The sequence below is a fragment of the Vombatus ursinus genome, unplaced genomic scaffold, assembly GCF_900497805.2.
Source record: "Vombatus ursinus unplaced genomic scaffold, bare-nosed wombat genome assembly UNPS02014870.1, whole genome shotgun sequence".
Classification (NCBI taxonomy): domain Eukaryota; kingdom Metazoa; phylum Chordata; class Mammalia; order Diprotodontia; family Vombatidae; genus Vombatus; species Vombatus ursinus.
The window spans coordinates 8,694,820-8,712,937 of NW_020954648.1; the positions used below are offsets into that span (position 1 = coordinate 8,694,820).

At 35.4% G+C, this 18,118-nt stretch overlaps 1 protein-coding gene across 2 annotated transcripts in view; it reads left to right on the forward strand.

The window, feature by feature from the left end:
- TRIM24 (tripartite motif containing 24) overlaps nt 1-18,118 on the forward strand; it is a 106,732-nt gene that overhangs the window by 74,348 nt on the left and 14,266 nt on the right. The window contains exons 7-13 of one of the 2 annotated variants that reach the window (XM_027842315.1): nt 1,105-1,251; nt 2,900-3,017; nt 5,369-5,637; nt 8,574-8,747; nt 12,455-12,634; nt 14,497-14,632; nt 16,605-16,677. In XM_027842315.1, the coding sequence (XP_027698116.1) occupies nt 1,105-1,251; nt 2,900-3,017; nt 5,369-5,637; nt 8,574-8,747; nt 12,455-12,634; nt 14,497-14,632; nt 16,605-16,677 (1,097 nt within the window). The remainder of the gene's footprint in view (nt 1-1,104; nt 1,252-2,899; nt 3,018-5,368; nt 5,638-8,573; nt 8,748-12,454; nt 12,635-14,496; nt 14,633-16,604; nt 16,678-18,118) is intronic. The other variant, XM_027842316.1, reaches the window with a different exon arrangement.

Consider the following 18,118-nt stretch of genomic DNA (forward strand, 5'->3'; position numbering starts at 1 on the left):
TCAGTTCCTTCTAATGTTATAGAAAATAAATGTTGAGGGAATCCTAAGGAAAGGCTTCTTCGCAGAAGGTAGGACCTGAGCTAGGTCTTCAAAGTTAAATAAGATTCAAATACATATGCAGGTGTCACAGTTAAAAATATCTAGTTTAAAATAATAACAGCTGACTTTAATGGCAGTTTAAGATTTTCATCATTTTTCTTCTTGTATTATCTTTACCACAACCCTGTGAGATAAGTGCCGTATGGGATGGTCTTCCCATTTAGGTAGGGTGGTATAAGCAGGTATAGAAGGTCAGCTTGGGAAAATCTGGGTCCTCACTCCCACACCATGTAGTGTCACTTCTGAAAGCCTGTGTGTTGTGATTGTAATACTCAGACTCTCAGTAACAGCAGAGTTCCTAATCTGCATCAGTGTTGACATTTCCATTGCAGGCTCCCCACAAGTTTTGCAGCACAAAAAGTTGAGGAGACTAAGGTCTGTGGTCACACCCCAAAGTCTGAGTGAGGATTCAGAGCTGATCTTCTCTGGTACGCAGCAGTGATAACTATGCTCATGGAGATTTGTCATAGAAACCTGGTGGTTCTCCAACTGTAAAGATTGAAAAGCACATTTCAGCATTCTTAAAGCTAGTGAGGTGTTTCTTTTTCTAAGAACAGCACTTCAGTAATTGTTCTTTCCCTTGGTCAGGATAATGTCAGTTCAGTGAGACTTTGAGAGAGTCAAAGAATGTTAGAGCCATGACTGACTGGAGTAACTTGGCCTGGTTTTCCATCTGGAAAATAATTCTTGAGCTTAGGCAGAGTAACAGCAGTGTGTTTTTGACGTCATCTCTTCCCTCTAAGGTTCACCAAGTGATGCATGAAGGGTCTTCTTTGGGCTCATCCTAGTGTCAGGGCCCAATTAAGGGTAATGATTACCTTTTCACCTTTCTAGCATGGTAGCTCATAGAAGGAAGACGGAGAGACATTGAAGAATTTGGTCGTTGTGAAGAGGTATATTGACTATCTCTTAACTAGGTGCTTAGGCCTCAGATGTGTGGGAGTATAGCGGTATGGAAGAGCATCTGTGAGAGGTTAAGAACTCAGAATTGTTTCTTGGTTTCAGAGCCTTGCAAAGGACCACCGAATGAAACTTATGCAGCAGCAACAGGAAGTGGCGGGGCTTTCAAAACAGTTGGAACATGTCATGCATTTTTCCAAATGGGCAGTTTCAAGTGGCAGCAGCACAGCTCTGCTCTATAGCAAACGCCTGGTAAGAGGGAGTTTTGGCATTTCATATATAAAATGAAGTAATGTAGTAGAATAAATTTGTAAAATTATCAGAATTCACAAAAACTAGGAAAATTTATATCAATTATAATCCCCTCCTCCCTGCATATCGTTTTAATTTACAAAGAACTTCTAGAAAAAAACCTGCTTCACAGGTGATGCTTTTATATTAGTACCTGCATTTTTTCCACCTTTATTTCTCTAGCACATTGTGTTCCATGTAGTTGAAGATCAATAAACATTTTTAATTTGTTAAAATTAATTTTTCCTATATGTGGCATTGTATTTTTATTATTATAGATAAATATCTTAATTTTATATTTTTTAATCTTTAAGCAAAGTATATAACTTCACTGTATTTCCATTCATACTTGGCTCTCACATTCAACTCTTCATCTTGTGTCAAATACAGTAATTTTCTTCAAATAGCTATGATAATAAGGGATATCTTTCCCTCTTAAGTGCTATGTGACCAACTTCATATCTCTGCCACCTTCATAGCAGTATTCAAGATAAGATTTAACTCCTAGATGGTTGAAATGGAGTTCATCTAGGAAAAACCCTCTTGCTATGGAATCACTTTTTAGTATTGCCTTATTTATAACCCACAGTTTGGTGCTTCAGAGAACCTTAAACTGAATTATAGGGGAGGAGTTTAGATCTATGGCAGGTGGAAATACCAATGCTAGAATTTGTAAGGTATGTCATAATGTATCTTTTCAACTATTTAGGTTTTTGAGTTTTTTTTTTATTGTTGTTTTTGTTTTTGACTAGGCAATAGGGTTAAATGACTTGCCCAGGGTCACACAGCTGGTAAGTGTCAAGTGTCTGAGGATGGATTTGAACTGAGGTCCTCCTGACTCCGGGGTTAAAAAGTTTTGTTTGTTTTTTGTTTTTTGGTGAGGCAATCAGGGTTAAGTGACCCAGGGTCACACAGCTTCAAAAAATTTTTTAAACATCCATTTGAAACCTGGCATTTTTCTTAAAGTTCCTGAAGTGTTGTTTCCTCTTCCCCCTCCCAGTTTGGGATTTTGTACTATGTGTGCTTCCCAGATGCTATGTGGATACATTCAAATTTTGAATGGGCAGTTAGGATATTGATTTCTCTATTTGTAAGGATAGTTTCTGAATATATATTAAGTTTTCAAAAACTTAAATAACTTGTTTTTTCAAATGCTCAATGTTCTTTGTATCTGAGAAACTCTTTTGTTTTAGTTTTCAGCATTCACTTCTCTAAAGTTGAGTTCTCAATCTCCTCCCGCTCCCCCTTTCCCAAGACAGTGTGCAATCTGATGTAGGCTATTCACATACAATCACATTAAGCATATTTTACATTAGTCATGTTGTAAAGAATTAGAACCAAAGGGAAAAAAGAGAAAATAGTGGGAAGATGTTAAGAACCTAGAAAAGTATTCACTCTCTCACCATTACTTGCAACTCTTTTCTATTCAGGCAGTTGATTCAGTAGCTGAACATAGACAGATTTTGAGTCATTGGAATTGAGAGGAGGCCAGAGTTTTATATCTCATAACGCAGGTTTATTTCATCCTTGTTGTTACCTTAAAATGTTGTTACTACTGTCACATATTTGTTAACTATTAATGTTTCATGTTTTTACATTTTTTATTTAGATCACATATCGATTACGGCATCTTCTTCGAGCCAGGTGTGATGCTTCACCAGTGACCAATAACACTATTCAATTTCACTGTGATCCTAGCTTCTGGGCTCAAAATATTTTCAATTTAGGTAGGGTCTTCTCTATCTGTGTCTGCTGCTTTACTTGCCGCTATTTAGCTGACATGCTATCAAAAATATGATTTCCCTCTAAATAATTTTATTAGCCTATGTTATTGATGTGTATTATTTCTCTGATGTGTTATCATGAAGATATCCATTTATCTAGTGGAATGCCTTGTATTTATGGCAGTGATTCTTAACAATACTCATTGATTCCTTTGGCATTGTGGAACCTATGGATTGCTTCTGGAAGTAATTTTTTAAATGCATTAAATATATAAATAAAGGCAATTATCCCCAAATCCAGTTATCCAACTATCAGATTATCTCCAGTTTCTCTCTCTCTCTCTCTCTCTCTCTCTCTCTCTCTCACACACACACACACACACACACACACACACACACACACACACTCTTTCATAAACTCTGAACTAATACTTCATTGGCGAATTTGTTTCAAAGCAAAAACGTCACAACCAAAAACAGAGTAGGGAAAAAAATACATCTAGAGAATTAATGCTGGCAAAATTGTAAGGGACAAAAGGAAGAGACAATTTCTGGACAGAGCAGCAGTGCCATAAAAGTGAAGGGAACCTAAGAAAATTTTTTGTGATTAAGATTCCCAGAGGTTCAGTTTAGAGTTAGTGACATTACATTAGTGACAGTGTAAATGTTCATTAGACACTTACGTACAGTTACATGTAGGGTAGGGTGAGGTGTCAGATTTGGGGCAATACTTGTGACTATAAATATAGTTTGATGCATTCATAGAAACATTGACTTCAATCAGGGGTTCTTAACCTTTTTTTGTGTTCTGGGCCTCTGGTAGTCTGGTGAAGCCTATGGACTCCTTTTCAAAATAAGATCCAGTGTTTTCATTTTGTGTCTTTTCTCCTTTCTCTCTCCCCTCTTTTTTCCTTTTTTCCTCCTTTTTTTCTTACCTTATTCAAGTGTGGACACTTGAATCAGTAGCCCGTTGTAGCTTAGAACTCCAGAACTCCAAACTGTCCACCAATCTTGACTTCTCTGGTAACTGTGATTACAGGAATATATACCAACATACCGTGCTTGGAGTAATGTTTTTAAATGCCTACAATGAAATACATTGGATCATAATGGAAATAAATCATATTGAAATAAAGATTAATTTTTTTACCTATTCAAATGGAAATTTCTCCACTGACCCATTCGACATCCATGCCTTCTAGGTTAAAAGTCTCTAACTTAAAATGGTATCTTTCTCACATGTTACCCACTGTGAATCACTTTTACCCAGTCTCTCCTCAGAACACATTCACAGATAGAAATGTTTGTTACTGTAAGTAAAGTGCTGAGGTGTGGTAAATTGGGCTTCTTCATAGAGGGAGATGTATTTTAAGGGACGTGAAGGACATGAGGCTGCTATTGCAGGTTGACAGAACATATTTAAAAAAATTAAAGGCTTCGTTTGCTGCTATTTCTCCTCAGAGTCTATGTGAAGGTATAGTAAGAAATAAAATGGAAGAGATTTGGAATGTCCCGGCCAAAAAGAAAAGCTGAGATTTCATATCTCTGGGAGGCAAGTTAGGAGACTACTGCAGTAATCCAGGTGCAAAGTGAAGTTTTCCTTAGGCAGTTCAGTGTATAATCTGCCTTGCAGCATCTCTGACAGGTGGCCATTCAAACTGTGTACTTCTACTGGGAAAAAACTCCTGGCCTCCTTGGTCAGCTTGTCTAGCAGGTGACACCTCTAGTGGTTAGAATCTTCTTGATTACATGGATTTGAATTCTCTTCCACCTTTCTTTTGTGGGGAAAAATGAAAATAGGTGTATTGTAAAGAGAAATGTTTAAAGTGGTGAGGATATATGAGAGTCATATACATTCCCTTGAATCCAAGATTTTTAATGTGGATAGATATAATAGTTGTACTAGTGATAGTGAGGGAGATAGAGGGAAACAGTAATTTACATAGAGAAAGAAACCATGTGAGTAAGCAGACTTTTACTGATAATGTTAGTTTGTAGAAAGAAGAGAAAATGAGGACAGGCCTGAACCATGCTGGATATTGAGTAACTCATGAAGTAAGAGTAAGAACTTCTAATGAGGGCCTTATTTCTGAAATCAAGCGTGGATAAAAATATTTTAATGTACACTAAGAGGAGAGTGTCTGACTTGCTGGATGAACGGATCAGTAAGGGTGGGATGATCATGCAGAGAGTGAATTGATGAGGTGGCTGATAATGTGGGTCAGTGAAATGACTGTAGTAGTAACTTCTAAGTAAATGAACTTATTTCATGGGATTGCTATTTAGATTTTAAAACAATATTCAGTTTTAGTAGTTATCAGAAAAATATTAAATTTGACTTTCTTTTTAATCAGGTTCCTTAGTAATCGAGGATAAAGAGAGCCAGCCCCATTTGCCTAAGCAGAATCCTGTGGTGGAACAGAATTCACAGCCACCAGGTGGTTTATCTTCCAACCAATTATCCAAGTTTCCAACACAGATCAGCCTAGCTCAATTACGACTGCAACACATGCAGCAACAGGTAATGGCTCAGAGACAGCAGGTGCAACGGAGGCCAGCTCCTGTGGGGTTACCAAACCCTAGAATGCAGGGGCCCATCCAGCAGCCTTCCATCTCTCATCAGGTAAATTTGGAAGTCAGCCCCATCCCAATTGAGCTTCCTCTAGTATAAATGGGTTAACCACTCTTAGAGAGAGAGAGAGAGCACACTACATTTCTTAGCAGTGTATGGTAAGACTGTCCACCAAAATTTCAATATGTGAAGCTGTTGATCTGCAAATGAGCTGTTGATTGGTAGTGCTAGTTTAACCATTTGGATTTAATGGTCTATTTATTTGCTTCTTTAAATTGTCCCTTTTTAACTAGAATTGCTATAGCAGGGATACAATCTATAGGAAAACTTGATAGATAGTTTAAAACATTTGAATAAAAACCATTATACCATAACATATTACTTCCTGAATCAGAAAAATTTATGAATCATATTGACACATTGAAATAAACATGCTATTTGATGTAAGAGCCTAGTTTTTCCAAATATTTTCTAGAACATGTCTTAAAATGACAATACTCGTGTTAGATTAGGATAAAAGGTTTTATATTTGGAGTGTGGTTTTTTTTAAAGTTTTTTTTGTTTTTATTTTTTTACTTTTAGAAATTTTAGAAAATATCTTTTTAGGTTCATCTGTTTAACAACTTAAAGGACATTTTTATACACATTTGCTGACAGTAGTCAAATATTCTAACTACCCTTTATGTATATCTTTAGGAATGATTTTAATAAAGCAGAATTACTCTGGCTTTATACAATAGAGTTATATAGCGGTAGCTGCTTTGGAAGTCAGATAACCTGGTTTAAAATCCTGGTTTCTTGTATTTTATTACTTGTGTGACCTTTATGGCAAGTTTCTTAACTGGTAGGAGCTTTAGTTTCACCTCATATACAAGAAGCAGTTGGACTAGATAATCTCTAAAGTCACTTTTAATTAAAAATTCTGTGATACTCTGAATTAAAAGGAAGTTTCTCTGTCATTTCCTAGTTCAAAGTAGTTTAGCGTAGATTCCTAGTAGAGTCTTCAAGCAATAAAAAGAATTTCCATTTTGTGAATAAGTTGGCTGTTTTTTTCTTACACAAAATTAGCATCTTATGATCACTTTTTTAGATATACAGTTTCTCTACTTTTAACTCTCTCAGCTTACCTCATTTATTTGCTATACTGTTTAAATTAGTAACGTATTTGTTCTTTTTGTATTCATTTTCTTGCATTTTTTTCTTGTTTCCAAAGGTACATATAAACAGAAACAGTTATGTAAATAAATGTATATGTTTGATATTGAACTTCAGATCAACAAATTTTCATCCCTCCCCTAGGGGATAAAGGCAGTTGGGGTACTTGGAGATCTTACCTCTATTTATTGCTTTTCTCCTTTTCTTTACTGTCAGTCTATTACTCTGCCTTTGGCTGGAGAGTACGATTAAAAGTAGTGTACTGATAGCTTCACTAATAGCTTCTCTTCTGCTGTTCTCTCCCTCTCTCCCACCCAAAAAAACCTAACCCTGTGAAATTATAGGGTGTAGTAATATCAACATGGCCCAATATGGAAGAATATATCTCATGTGTGGATATATTTTATGGGGCAAAAAATATATTAAAACCCATTTTAATACTCATGTTAAGCAACATATATAACCTGTTCAGTAGGCTTCAGTAGTTTATTACAAGGAGTATTTATACTTAGATCTACAGGTGCAAATGTGTGAACGAGCAGAAATACATTCTATAGAGATCTAATATATACATATACATACACACACACACACACACATATATACACACACATACATGTATATATGATGTGTCATGTACTCATACTTACACCTGAGCACGCATGTACTACACCTGTACTTTGGGGGGAGGGTCAGATTTTTTGGGTTGGAGGGGAAGGTAGAAAGTGAAGCTATCAGTACAGTGTAGTACTCCTAATCATAAAAGATGATCCCTTTAGGCAAAGACAGTAATCAGTTGCGAGTTGAGAAAGATGGTAAAAGCAGAGAGAGAGAGAGAGTGTGTGTGTGTGTGTGTGTTCACGTATAATAAGTACATAAATGCTTGTTGACTGATATACATCTGTGTAGACAAATTCTAATACATATTGACCAGATGCAGTGCATGCATTCGTGGATGAGATATATGGAAAGATTATAAACTGTACAGATAGCTTAATGTTGTGGAAAACAATGTTTTCATTTAAATCCAGCAGACCTGAAATTATATTCCACTTCTGTTCCTTAGTATCTTTATGGAAAGAAGGAAGTGGATTTTAATCATTTGCTTTGTTTAAATTGGTGTGCTGAGTACTCAGATACTAATGGAAAAAGCTTGCCCTCCGAGAACTTATATTCTCAAAAGGAGGACAAAGCATAAATGGGAGCAGTGACCAAGGCAGGACAATTGTGTCAGGAAAAGCACAGAAGTAGTGAGTGGAGTATTAGCCAGTGATCGATACATCCTTCCCAGGAGTGGTATGTGGATGGCACTTTTGTTTCCAGAGGAGGGTGAATGACAGGTGGGGAGTTACCTTTAAGAGTAGAGCTCCTGACCAGGAGCTGCAGCCTGGGGGCTTGAGTCAAGCCAGTGGGAATGCTGAGTCATTGATCAGAGACTGAAGGTGGGTGGGTGGGTGGGATGTCCTGGAACTTCTTTAAACTTCCGCTTCCCTCTTGTCAAGTGGGGCTAATAACATGTTTACTCCACCCCTCTGGGTTGTTGAAGGAAAAACTTTAACCCTTAAAGCCGTGTAGAAATGGCACAAAACTTTATTATAGAATATTAATTTTTTTACAAATTCCAGGAACTGGATAAATATAACCTGATCAGGATTTGTACCAACTTTGCATAAATAAATGAAGGAGTTTCTTCAGTATAAAAGTCTTTCTTACTGATCTTTTATTCTTGGAAATTCTCATTTCCAGTGAAAAGTTACGTATTTTTTGCAGCTTGCGGTTATTAAAGAAAATATTAACTTGGGGTTTTGTTTTGTTTTTTGTTGTTGTTTTAGCAGCCACCTCCTCGCTTGATAAATTTTCAAAATCACAACCCCAAACCCAATGGACCAGTTCTCCCTCCTCATCCTCCTCAACTGAGATATCCTCCCAACCAGAATATACCACGTCAAGCAATAAAACCCAATCCACTACAGATGGCATTTTTGGCCCAGCAAGCCATAAAACAGGTAACATTTTTTTTCTTCTTAGTTATAATCTACTTCCTCCTAAATAAAGTCAAAAATGACACAGCTATAAATTTATGTGATAACCATGTCATATTACTTTGTTATTTCTCTATAGTTCATAAGATTCCTAATGTTTGACGTTTATAATTTTTTTTCCTCTAAATCTCACCTCTTTAGTGATATAAGGACAAGCATAGAATAAATCATTATTGTTCATAGGACTGTAACTACTGCTTCTAATAGATTTGGGGGTCTGGGAAGGGTATTAGGATGGAAGAATGAATATTAAGAAACCTTGCTAGAAATTCTCAGATGTGATTTGAAAGATAAGGAAATAGGCAACTGAGTGTCATTTATACCCCAGTTTAAGATCTTCTGACTTGTGTATACAAGTAACAAGCATTTTTTAACTTTCAAATTTTCTCCCTCCTTCCACTCCTCCCCCACCCATTGAGAAGGAAAGAAATACTTACCCATTATGTGTAAATTCATGCAAACCATTTTCACATGAGTCATGATCCATCTACCATTTCTTTTACCTACCCCATAACCTCCAAAAAAGGAAAAAATATGCTTCATTCTTCACTGCCAGTCCATTCATTTCTTTATGTGGATATGGATAGCATTTTTAATCATGTGTCCTTTGGAATTGTCTTGAAGGATCATTATATTAATCAGAGTAACCAAGTCTTTCACAGTTGATCATTATTATGGTATTGCTGTTTCCACCTACAAAGTTCCACTGATTTTGTTCATTTTACTTTGTATCAGTTCATGTAAGTTGTCCTAGGTTTTTCTGAAACCATCCCTTTTCATCATTCCTTGGAGCATAATAATATTCCTTCACATTTTCATATCATAACTTCTTCAGCTATTTCCACTTGTTGGTTGGCTGTCCTCTCACTTTCTTCATATCCATTATTAAACTACTTGGATAGCCTTCCTGATGTGCACCCCTACAGGTGAACCATATTGATGTGAGTGAATGGTACTATGTGTTGAAGGTAGCGACTGTTCAGTTATTTATTCAGATAAATGGGAAAAGTAGTGCCAAAAATGTCTTTTTATCACTATGTAGTGAGAAACCTAAGGTCTTTATTTATAGTTTGGTAGGCTTTAAGGAAAAAATTATATTTTTAGAAGCATGTACTTCTTACAAGCACTTGATTTTCTATGCTCTCAAAATATCAGGGATCACACGTTATATATATACCTATTCTCACTTTAATGGATTTGAGATCATAGGATTTGGGTTCAAAATCTGGTTCTTCTCACTCTCTTTGTGATCTTAGGCAAGTCACGTAAGGTCTCTGGGCCTCAGTTCCTTCTTGTCAAAGGAGGAGTTAAATTGGATGACCTCTGAGGCTCCTTCCAGGTCCAAGTCTGACCTATTTGTTCATTTATTCATTTATTTGTTTGGTTAGAGACTTTGATTCCATTCCAATGCCTTCATTTTTCATTCAGTTTTTCATTGATTTTTTAAAAATCAATGGGAAATAATACTTTTTACAATTTTCAACTTAATTCCTTTTTCAATATTATTCCTTTTGCTAATACTGTAAGTTACTTGGGAAAGGAATCTCTTAAAGAGTAAATTATATTTTTTCATAAATTAATAATGAACCAGGCAATTTTTTTCTTTGTACTTAGCAGTGTCTTCTAGGATTTATAGAGGAACTGTGATGGAAAGAAGTTAAAATGTTCATGCTACTCTTTCCAGAATAAGAGAATTAGAAATTATAGAAACAGTTCATAACTCTGTGTGTGTGTGTCTGTCTGTGTATACACATTATATAGAGCCAGACACCTGTTAAAAAAAAACATAGTAATTCTCCTGCCTCCTATATATACTAATAGCATGAGGATCATTCTGAAAAATTGGATCTTTTATATAAGTGATTTTACTTCCATTTAAAAAAATATCACTTATATGACTTTATAAATGCTATAGTGAACATAACATAATATTTTTATTGATGACTCATTTTTAATAACAGTTATTATTTGTTGATTGGTTAGGTGTCTACAGTTGTTTGCTGTAAGATCTCTTTCACCTATAAATTCTATCATCCTGAATGGTCCCAGGCTTTTGCCTTTCCTAATTGGTAATTCTTTTATTTTTTCCTTTTATGCCAGCTGTGTAACTCTCAATTTGTGTGGATTTTGCAGTACTTTGCATTAGACTCTAGGCTTCTTCTTTTGTAACATAGGGCAGAACTGACTGTTGCTAGGGAAAAGTCAATAACAAAGCCAGTAAATGTCGTAATAACTCAGTGAGTTTGGGCCTGTAGTTGCAGGTATTTTCATTATATACTCTTAGCTCTTTAGAAATCGAATCATATTGGAGACATACTATGTGTCATGGAATAAATATATTATGCAATAATTTTTTCCTGTTGATGTTGATCTGGGAACTATGCACCAAGTTTTTAAACCTCACAAATTTTATTCATGCAGCTAGGTGATTATAGCACAGATTATAGGTATTCTCTCAGAACAATAGTACTATTAAGCTGAAAAATGCACTTTTTCCTCTTGATGGTTTTTTATTATATGTATTTGTATATCAGTTTAAAAAGCATTTCTAGATATATTATTTCATGTGTGCTTTATACAGCCAGGAGGATTTTTTAGATAAGGAAATTCAGGCTTTCGGGGACATATCCAAGGTCACAAATGTAAGTAAGTAGGACAGGAGCCCAGAACTTCTGTCACATGCCATTTTCTATTATGGTTTGATGTATATAGGTATGTGTAAACTCATTACAGGTGTTGGGTGTGGGCCCAGGGAGGTTAGCAACAGGAAAAAAAGACCCTATATACACAAAAATATAGAGTAGCACTTTTTGTAGTAGCAGATTGGATGAGTGGGGGAGGAAGTAGATACATTATTTGAAGAATTCCTATGCAAATTGTGGTACATCAGTGTGAGGGAATATTAGTGTACTGCAAGAAATAATGGATATGGTAATTAGAGATATGGGAAGAATTACTCACCGATGTAAAGTACAATAAGTAGAACCAACAAAACTGTATGTATACAATTACCACAATATGCCTACACAATGATTTCTGCAAGGTAAATGGATCAACAGCAAAACATTATAAACTGAATGCTGTGAAGTTATAATGACCAAACTTGGCCCCAAAGAAGAGAACCCATAAAGTACTTTACTCTGATATTTGGAAAGTGAAACCTTGCATATATGATATCAGACTTTTTCAATATATTGGTTATTTTTGCTGAACTGTTTGTTTTTTCTCTTTTTATTTACTTTGCTTTAATAGTTAGATTACTCCCCAGCAGGCGAAGGTGTGGGGGAGGGGATTCATTGGGAAATGTGTGTCATATAAAAACAAAATAAATAACTAAAAACTACTTTTTGAAAAAAGGGGGTCCATCTACATGTCATAGTAGAGGAGAGGCCATTCACAAAGAGAGATATAAGGTAAATAAATGTGTACATTAAGTCTCTTTCCTACTAACTTCAAGGAGATTGTTGTTTTCAATTTATTTTATTTCCCCACAAAATTCTACATTATTTCACATTGTGTTCTAATTTTGTTCTTTAATTTCTAGTTTTAACTGAACTGTAAAATATCAAGATAATATACTTTGTAGTTAATTTTGCAAGCCCAAATCTCAGTGAATCACTTCCTAGTGTAATGATGGTAGATTGTTACTTCTTTTCCTTCTTCCTTGCCAGTGGCAGATTAGCAGTGGACCAGCATCAACTGTTCCTTCAACTGCCAGTAGCACCACGTCTACTCCTTCTAGTCCTACCATTACTAGTGCAGCTGGATATGATGCCAAGTCTTTTGGACCACCTATGATTGACCTGAGTTCTCCAGTGGGGAGTTCCTATAATCTTCCTTCTCTTCCAGATGTAATTATATCAAAATACTTCAGTTACTGGCTTAATTTTTGGTGTTAAATACAGGTTTAGAACATATATGGGACAATGGAATATTTCTTTATCCCTGTTACATTTTTTTTTTAATGCACAAAAAGTATAGTTAAAAGCATTAGAATCATAGAGGCAATTTATATTTTGAATTATGTTTTATACTGAATCCTTGCTAGTTTCAAAAAAACAGTATTTTTGCTCTGACTACCCCCAAAAAAGGACTTTCTTTTATTTGTGATAAGCATAAAACATTTAAGCTTTCTAGAGTCATAAATCTTAAATCGTTTTATTAATGTCCATTATTCATTCCCGTATCCATTAGCTCATGTGCTTGGTTCTACATAAGTTGTCAGGAACATGTCTTTTGTGAACATAGATGGAAGCAGAATTTTTTTCTTTCCTTCATGCAGAGTCAAAAAGTTCAGCTCCACAGAATGACCCTGTTCCAAAGGGTCTGTGTTCATCCCAAGGTGCTCATATTTGTTCAACCACATAGAAGGTGTTGTGATAGATGTTTAACGAGCCATTGTTGTGCCCCTGGTCTACCCAGGATAGACTTCATTGCTCCTTTTGCAGTCCCAGACCATAGTAAGAGGTTGAATTTGTTTTTAACCACTTCCCTCACTATTCAGTGAAGGTAGTTACAACAACAAGAATGAGAATCAGACAGGATGTGATTTATCAAATATGAGGCATTTTCATTATTTTTTTATAATACTCTTAGGAGGGACATTCATTATAGGATGAACAAATTATATGAAGATACTTTATCATGCAAATGAGCTGACCTTCAGCTTTTAGTCTTAATAAAACCAATAATATTTACTGATTATTTAGCAGTCAAGTAACAAATCTTGTTCCTATATATCTAGTGTTAAAGCAAGATTCTCAAGGATAGCTTTGTTTCTAAGCATAATTATACTGAAGTTGGTATTTCATGAATCATAGACTTATGAATTTGCTACATGTACTCCTGCTGATTTCCTGTCCATAGTAAATTTATTGGGTAGGAAGTTGTTTAAACCTGTGCTGCTGCTTCTTCCTAAAGTGGGCCTGACCTTCAGGATGATTCCAGTAGAGTCCCAAGCTCTAGCACTTACTCCTAAACTAGAAGCTTTTATGAAGATACGTCTTTAGTGGCACATGATAGACTTGACTATGTTCAAGGGAGGACTGATAGGACTAAGTTTAGAAACGCCATATACTAGTTCAGCTTTGGTGGGATTCATTTTTAGTCACAGTAACTCTAGGTTAGCATATGCTGATATGTAGAAAGTGTGGTCATCTCTGCAGGTCGTGGGTGAATCCATGCTGAAATCAAGATATTTAAAGTATTTTCTAGTGAGGCAGAACCCTCCAAAAGAATATTTTTAACTTTGAGAAATAATTTGTTTTTGTTCGATGGAGGAGTAAGTAAAACAGTTAATTATGAAGTAGCAACCAAAATGGCCAGAATAGGGTTTTTTTAATTAATATTATTTTGATCTTTGGCACTAGAGTTGACTAAAATCATTTAATATACTGTACTAGATCTCCTCTAAATATGTACATACATATGTATATACACACACACACACACAAACCTATGTGTATGTATCTGTGTTTTTACACAGTGTTCTGGTGTATTCAAGGTAGACTATTAAGATGAATTGCATCTTTCATTTCTTATGGAAATAGTGTAATGCCAGAACTTCCATATGATAATATACTTTGCTCATTTGATTTTATATATAGGTTTGATGTGGGCTTGTGTACACATTTTGGATAAATTTAAAGTGGTTCCTAACTTGCAAATGCAGAATTCCTCAAATAAAACTGCTCTTTTTTGTTTGTTTTGCAAGATTGACTGTTCAAGTACTCTTGTGCTGGATAATCTTGTGAGAAAAGATGTTAGTGTAGAGCACAACCAACCAAGACCTCCTTCGAACAGAACAGTCCAGTCACCAAATTCATCTGTACCATCTCCAGGTCTCCCAGGTATAGCACTTGTTTTGGTTTATGGATGTAGCTTTTAATCCTTCCTGTAAATAGAGCTTTTCCTGTCTTTATTCATTGTTTTGGGGATCTCACTGATGCCATATATTGTGATGTTAGAAATCTGGAACAAAACAAGATAAGCTGGGCAGTAAAGTTCAGCTTCTTACTATTCAATATTTATATATTAGTTCAATTTTAGAAGGTTAAAATCCCTTTTTGTCATTTTAATTTTTTTATCCTCATTAATCCACTATTAGATCCTCCCTGCCCACCCCCCTCTGCATCCCTGGCTATGAGTGTTTTAGTCATGCTTTTTGATTTCCAAGATTCTGCTTGCTATTCTGCACATTAAAGCCATAGCCCTATGTTGCTTTCTTCTCCGTTGTCTCTACTGTGAAAATATACTTTCAAAGATAAGGTGAAAGTCCAGTGGTTTTCTTATATTTACATAAATTTTCCTAGCATCATAAAGTCTATAAAATTTTATTGGTTCTACCTTGGTTGAAAAATCCTGTTTTAATGAATTTTTTTGTCTTCAGCTACATTTTTGCATTTTAATGAAATACTTTGTACCCATTTCCTACTTTAATTATCCAGAAAACATCAACAAAGAATATGATTTTTTTTGTTTATTTTTGTCCTAAGCGCACTGTGAAAAGCAAATTCTATATTTAAAGAAAGTAGTGGGAAAAGTTTTGTCTTTAAATTTATTAATTTTTTTTTAGTTTTCCGCATTCACTTGTATATGATTTTGAGTTCAAAATTTTTCCCTCTCCCTCCCCTCCCCTCTTCCCAAGATGGCATGTAATCTGATAAAGGATATACATGTACAAGCAATCATATTGCACATGCTTCCACATCACTCATGTTGTTAAAAAAAAAAAAAGAATCAGAACAAACAGGGAAAACCGTGACAAAAAAAAAGCAAAAATAGTATGCTTCAATCTGCATTCAGACTCCATAGTTCCTTCTCTGGATGAGGATACCATTTTCCATGAGTCTTTTGGAATTGACTTATTAGATCATTGCACTGCTGAGAAGAGCTAAGTCTATCAAGGTCGGTCATCACATAATGTTGCTGTGACTGTGTACAGTGTTCTCCTGGTTCTGCTCACTTTACTCAAGAGTTCATATGTCTTTCCGTGTTTTTTCTGAAGTCTGCTTGCTCATCATCTCTTATAACACAATAGTATTCCATTACATTCATATACCACAACTTGTTCAGCCATTCCCCAATTCGTGGTCATCCCCTCAATTTCCCTTTCTTTGCCACCACAGAAAGAGCTGCTATGAATATTTTTGTACATATGAGTCCTTTTCCCATTTTTATGATCTCTTTGCGTATTGCTGGATCAGAGGATATGCAGTTTTATGGCCTTTGGGTATAGTTATGGGAAGAGTTTTTCTTTTAAACAACCTAACAGCCATTAGGATGGTATTTAAATAGTCATAGTAATAATATGAAGATGCATAGCTTGTCCCTAATTTTCCTTCCATTTTTCATCACATCCATCAAATTCTTTTATTTCCTTCCTGTTTCTACTGACACCCACCATTCTAGTTCTGACTCTATGTTAAAGCAGCCTCCCTGACTCAGCACCATTAAAACAGTCTTCATTAAATAGTTTTTCATTGTTTCTTTCCTGCTATAGAATCTTTAGTAGTTTCCTTTTGCCTTCCTCAACAAACCAAAAAACTTAGGCTACCAACTGAAGCCTATTCTGAATAGGGGTTTTAGTTATGTTGTTCTTTTAATCATGTGCTCATTCATCTTTGCTAATGTTTGTTCCTACAACTGTAATTTCCTCTTGCCTTACACCATTCTATTCTTTTAATAACTATGGAATTTCTCTGTATCACAAAGTTTAACACTTAGTTATATGCTGTCAACACTCAGAGTCTTTTATTTGCACGTCTTTTTTAATTTTTATTTTTAACTCAAGTACACAAGTAATCTTTGGTTGATTTTTAGGACCTGTAACTATGACTAGTGTACACCCACCAATCCGCTCACCTAGTGCCTCCAGTGTTGGAAGCAGAGGAAGGTAAGCTGACTATTTCAGTGTATAAATTAATTTTGCTAATTCTAGTATGTTGTAAGCATTTTGCTTCGTTTATTCCAAATATAATGAGTTAAATTATTATAAATTAAGTAGCTATTAAAAATACGTAATTATGTAATTACTAATTATAAGAGAGCTTTTGCAATGAAATAAAGTGTGGAAATGAAGTCAGAATAGTGTAAATTGAATAGAAGCAAATGTAGGGTTTTTTTGTTGGTTTTTTTTTTGTTTGTTTGTTTTTGTTTTTGGTGAAGCAGTTGGAATGAAGTGACTTGCCACAGTGTGTCAGGTGTCTGAGGCCGAATTTTCATTCAGGTCCTCCTGACTCCAAGGTCAGAGCTCTATCCACTGTGCCCCTTAGCTGCCCCTAAAGGTGTAGTATATGATAGTATAGACAGTAAATTAGTGAATAGTGCTTTTGTGTTGACCAAAAGTAATTGGGGTGGGGGACGGTGTTTACAGTGGAGAAGCTTGGTGAATAAATGGTAGCACCTATTTGCCCCAGTCACAAATACTGCTCAAAAGAACTTTTCCACATTTAATGTACTCTGTGGATCCTTTTCTTAGTTCGGAGCACACCACCTTAATAGTTTCAATTTACATATTTGCTGTCCTCACTGAATGGAATTTCTCCTCTTGACAACTTAGAAGCACATGCATATTCCTTCAACTTGCAGAAGAAAATAACACCTATAATAAATCTCCTTTATACTTATAATAATTTATAAGCAGGCAGAGTTGTCACCTGGCCCTGTCCACAAAGAGTTAAAGTGAGCTCAATGCTTTTTTAACAAGGCTTTTACTGTCTTTTGTATTTAATGTCGAGTTTTTAAATTTCTTAATTATATAGATGATAAATTTATCTTAATTTCATCTTGGTCAGTTTTGGTTTTGTAGGGTTTTTTTATGTTTTGTTTTTCTTTTGTGTTTTGGGGGTTTGTTTTTTTTTTTGTCTTGTTTTTGATGAGGCAGTTGGGGTTAAGTGAATTGCCCAGGGTCATGTAGCTAGTAACTGTTAAGTGTCTCAGGCCAGATTTGAACTCAGGTACTCCTGACTCCAAGGCTGGTGCTCTATGCACTGTGCCACCTAGCTACCCCGGTTTGTTTGTTTTTAAGGAAGGCTATAGGATATTAATAGAATCAACCTACTAGGTCAAGCAAAAACATTTGAGTTTTGTTACAAAAATTCACTCTTACATTGTTTAGAACTTAAATACATTTTTTCCCCATTGACCACGTGTTATAAAAATGGTAATTATATTTCTATGATAGCCTTCAAAAACCTGCTAAACTTATTAAATAGAATCCTGGAAACAGGAACCATTAAATATAGATGCGAAATTCATGAATAACCCAAGGCCACAATCAAAAATGGGCAAAGTTTCTGTTTATCACCTTACTTCTTCCAGAATATTCTCACTAT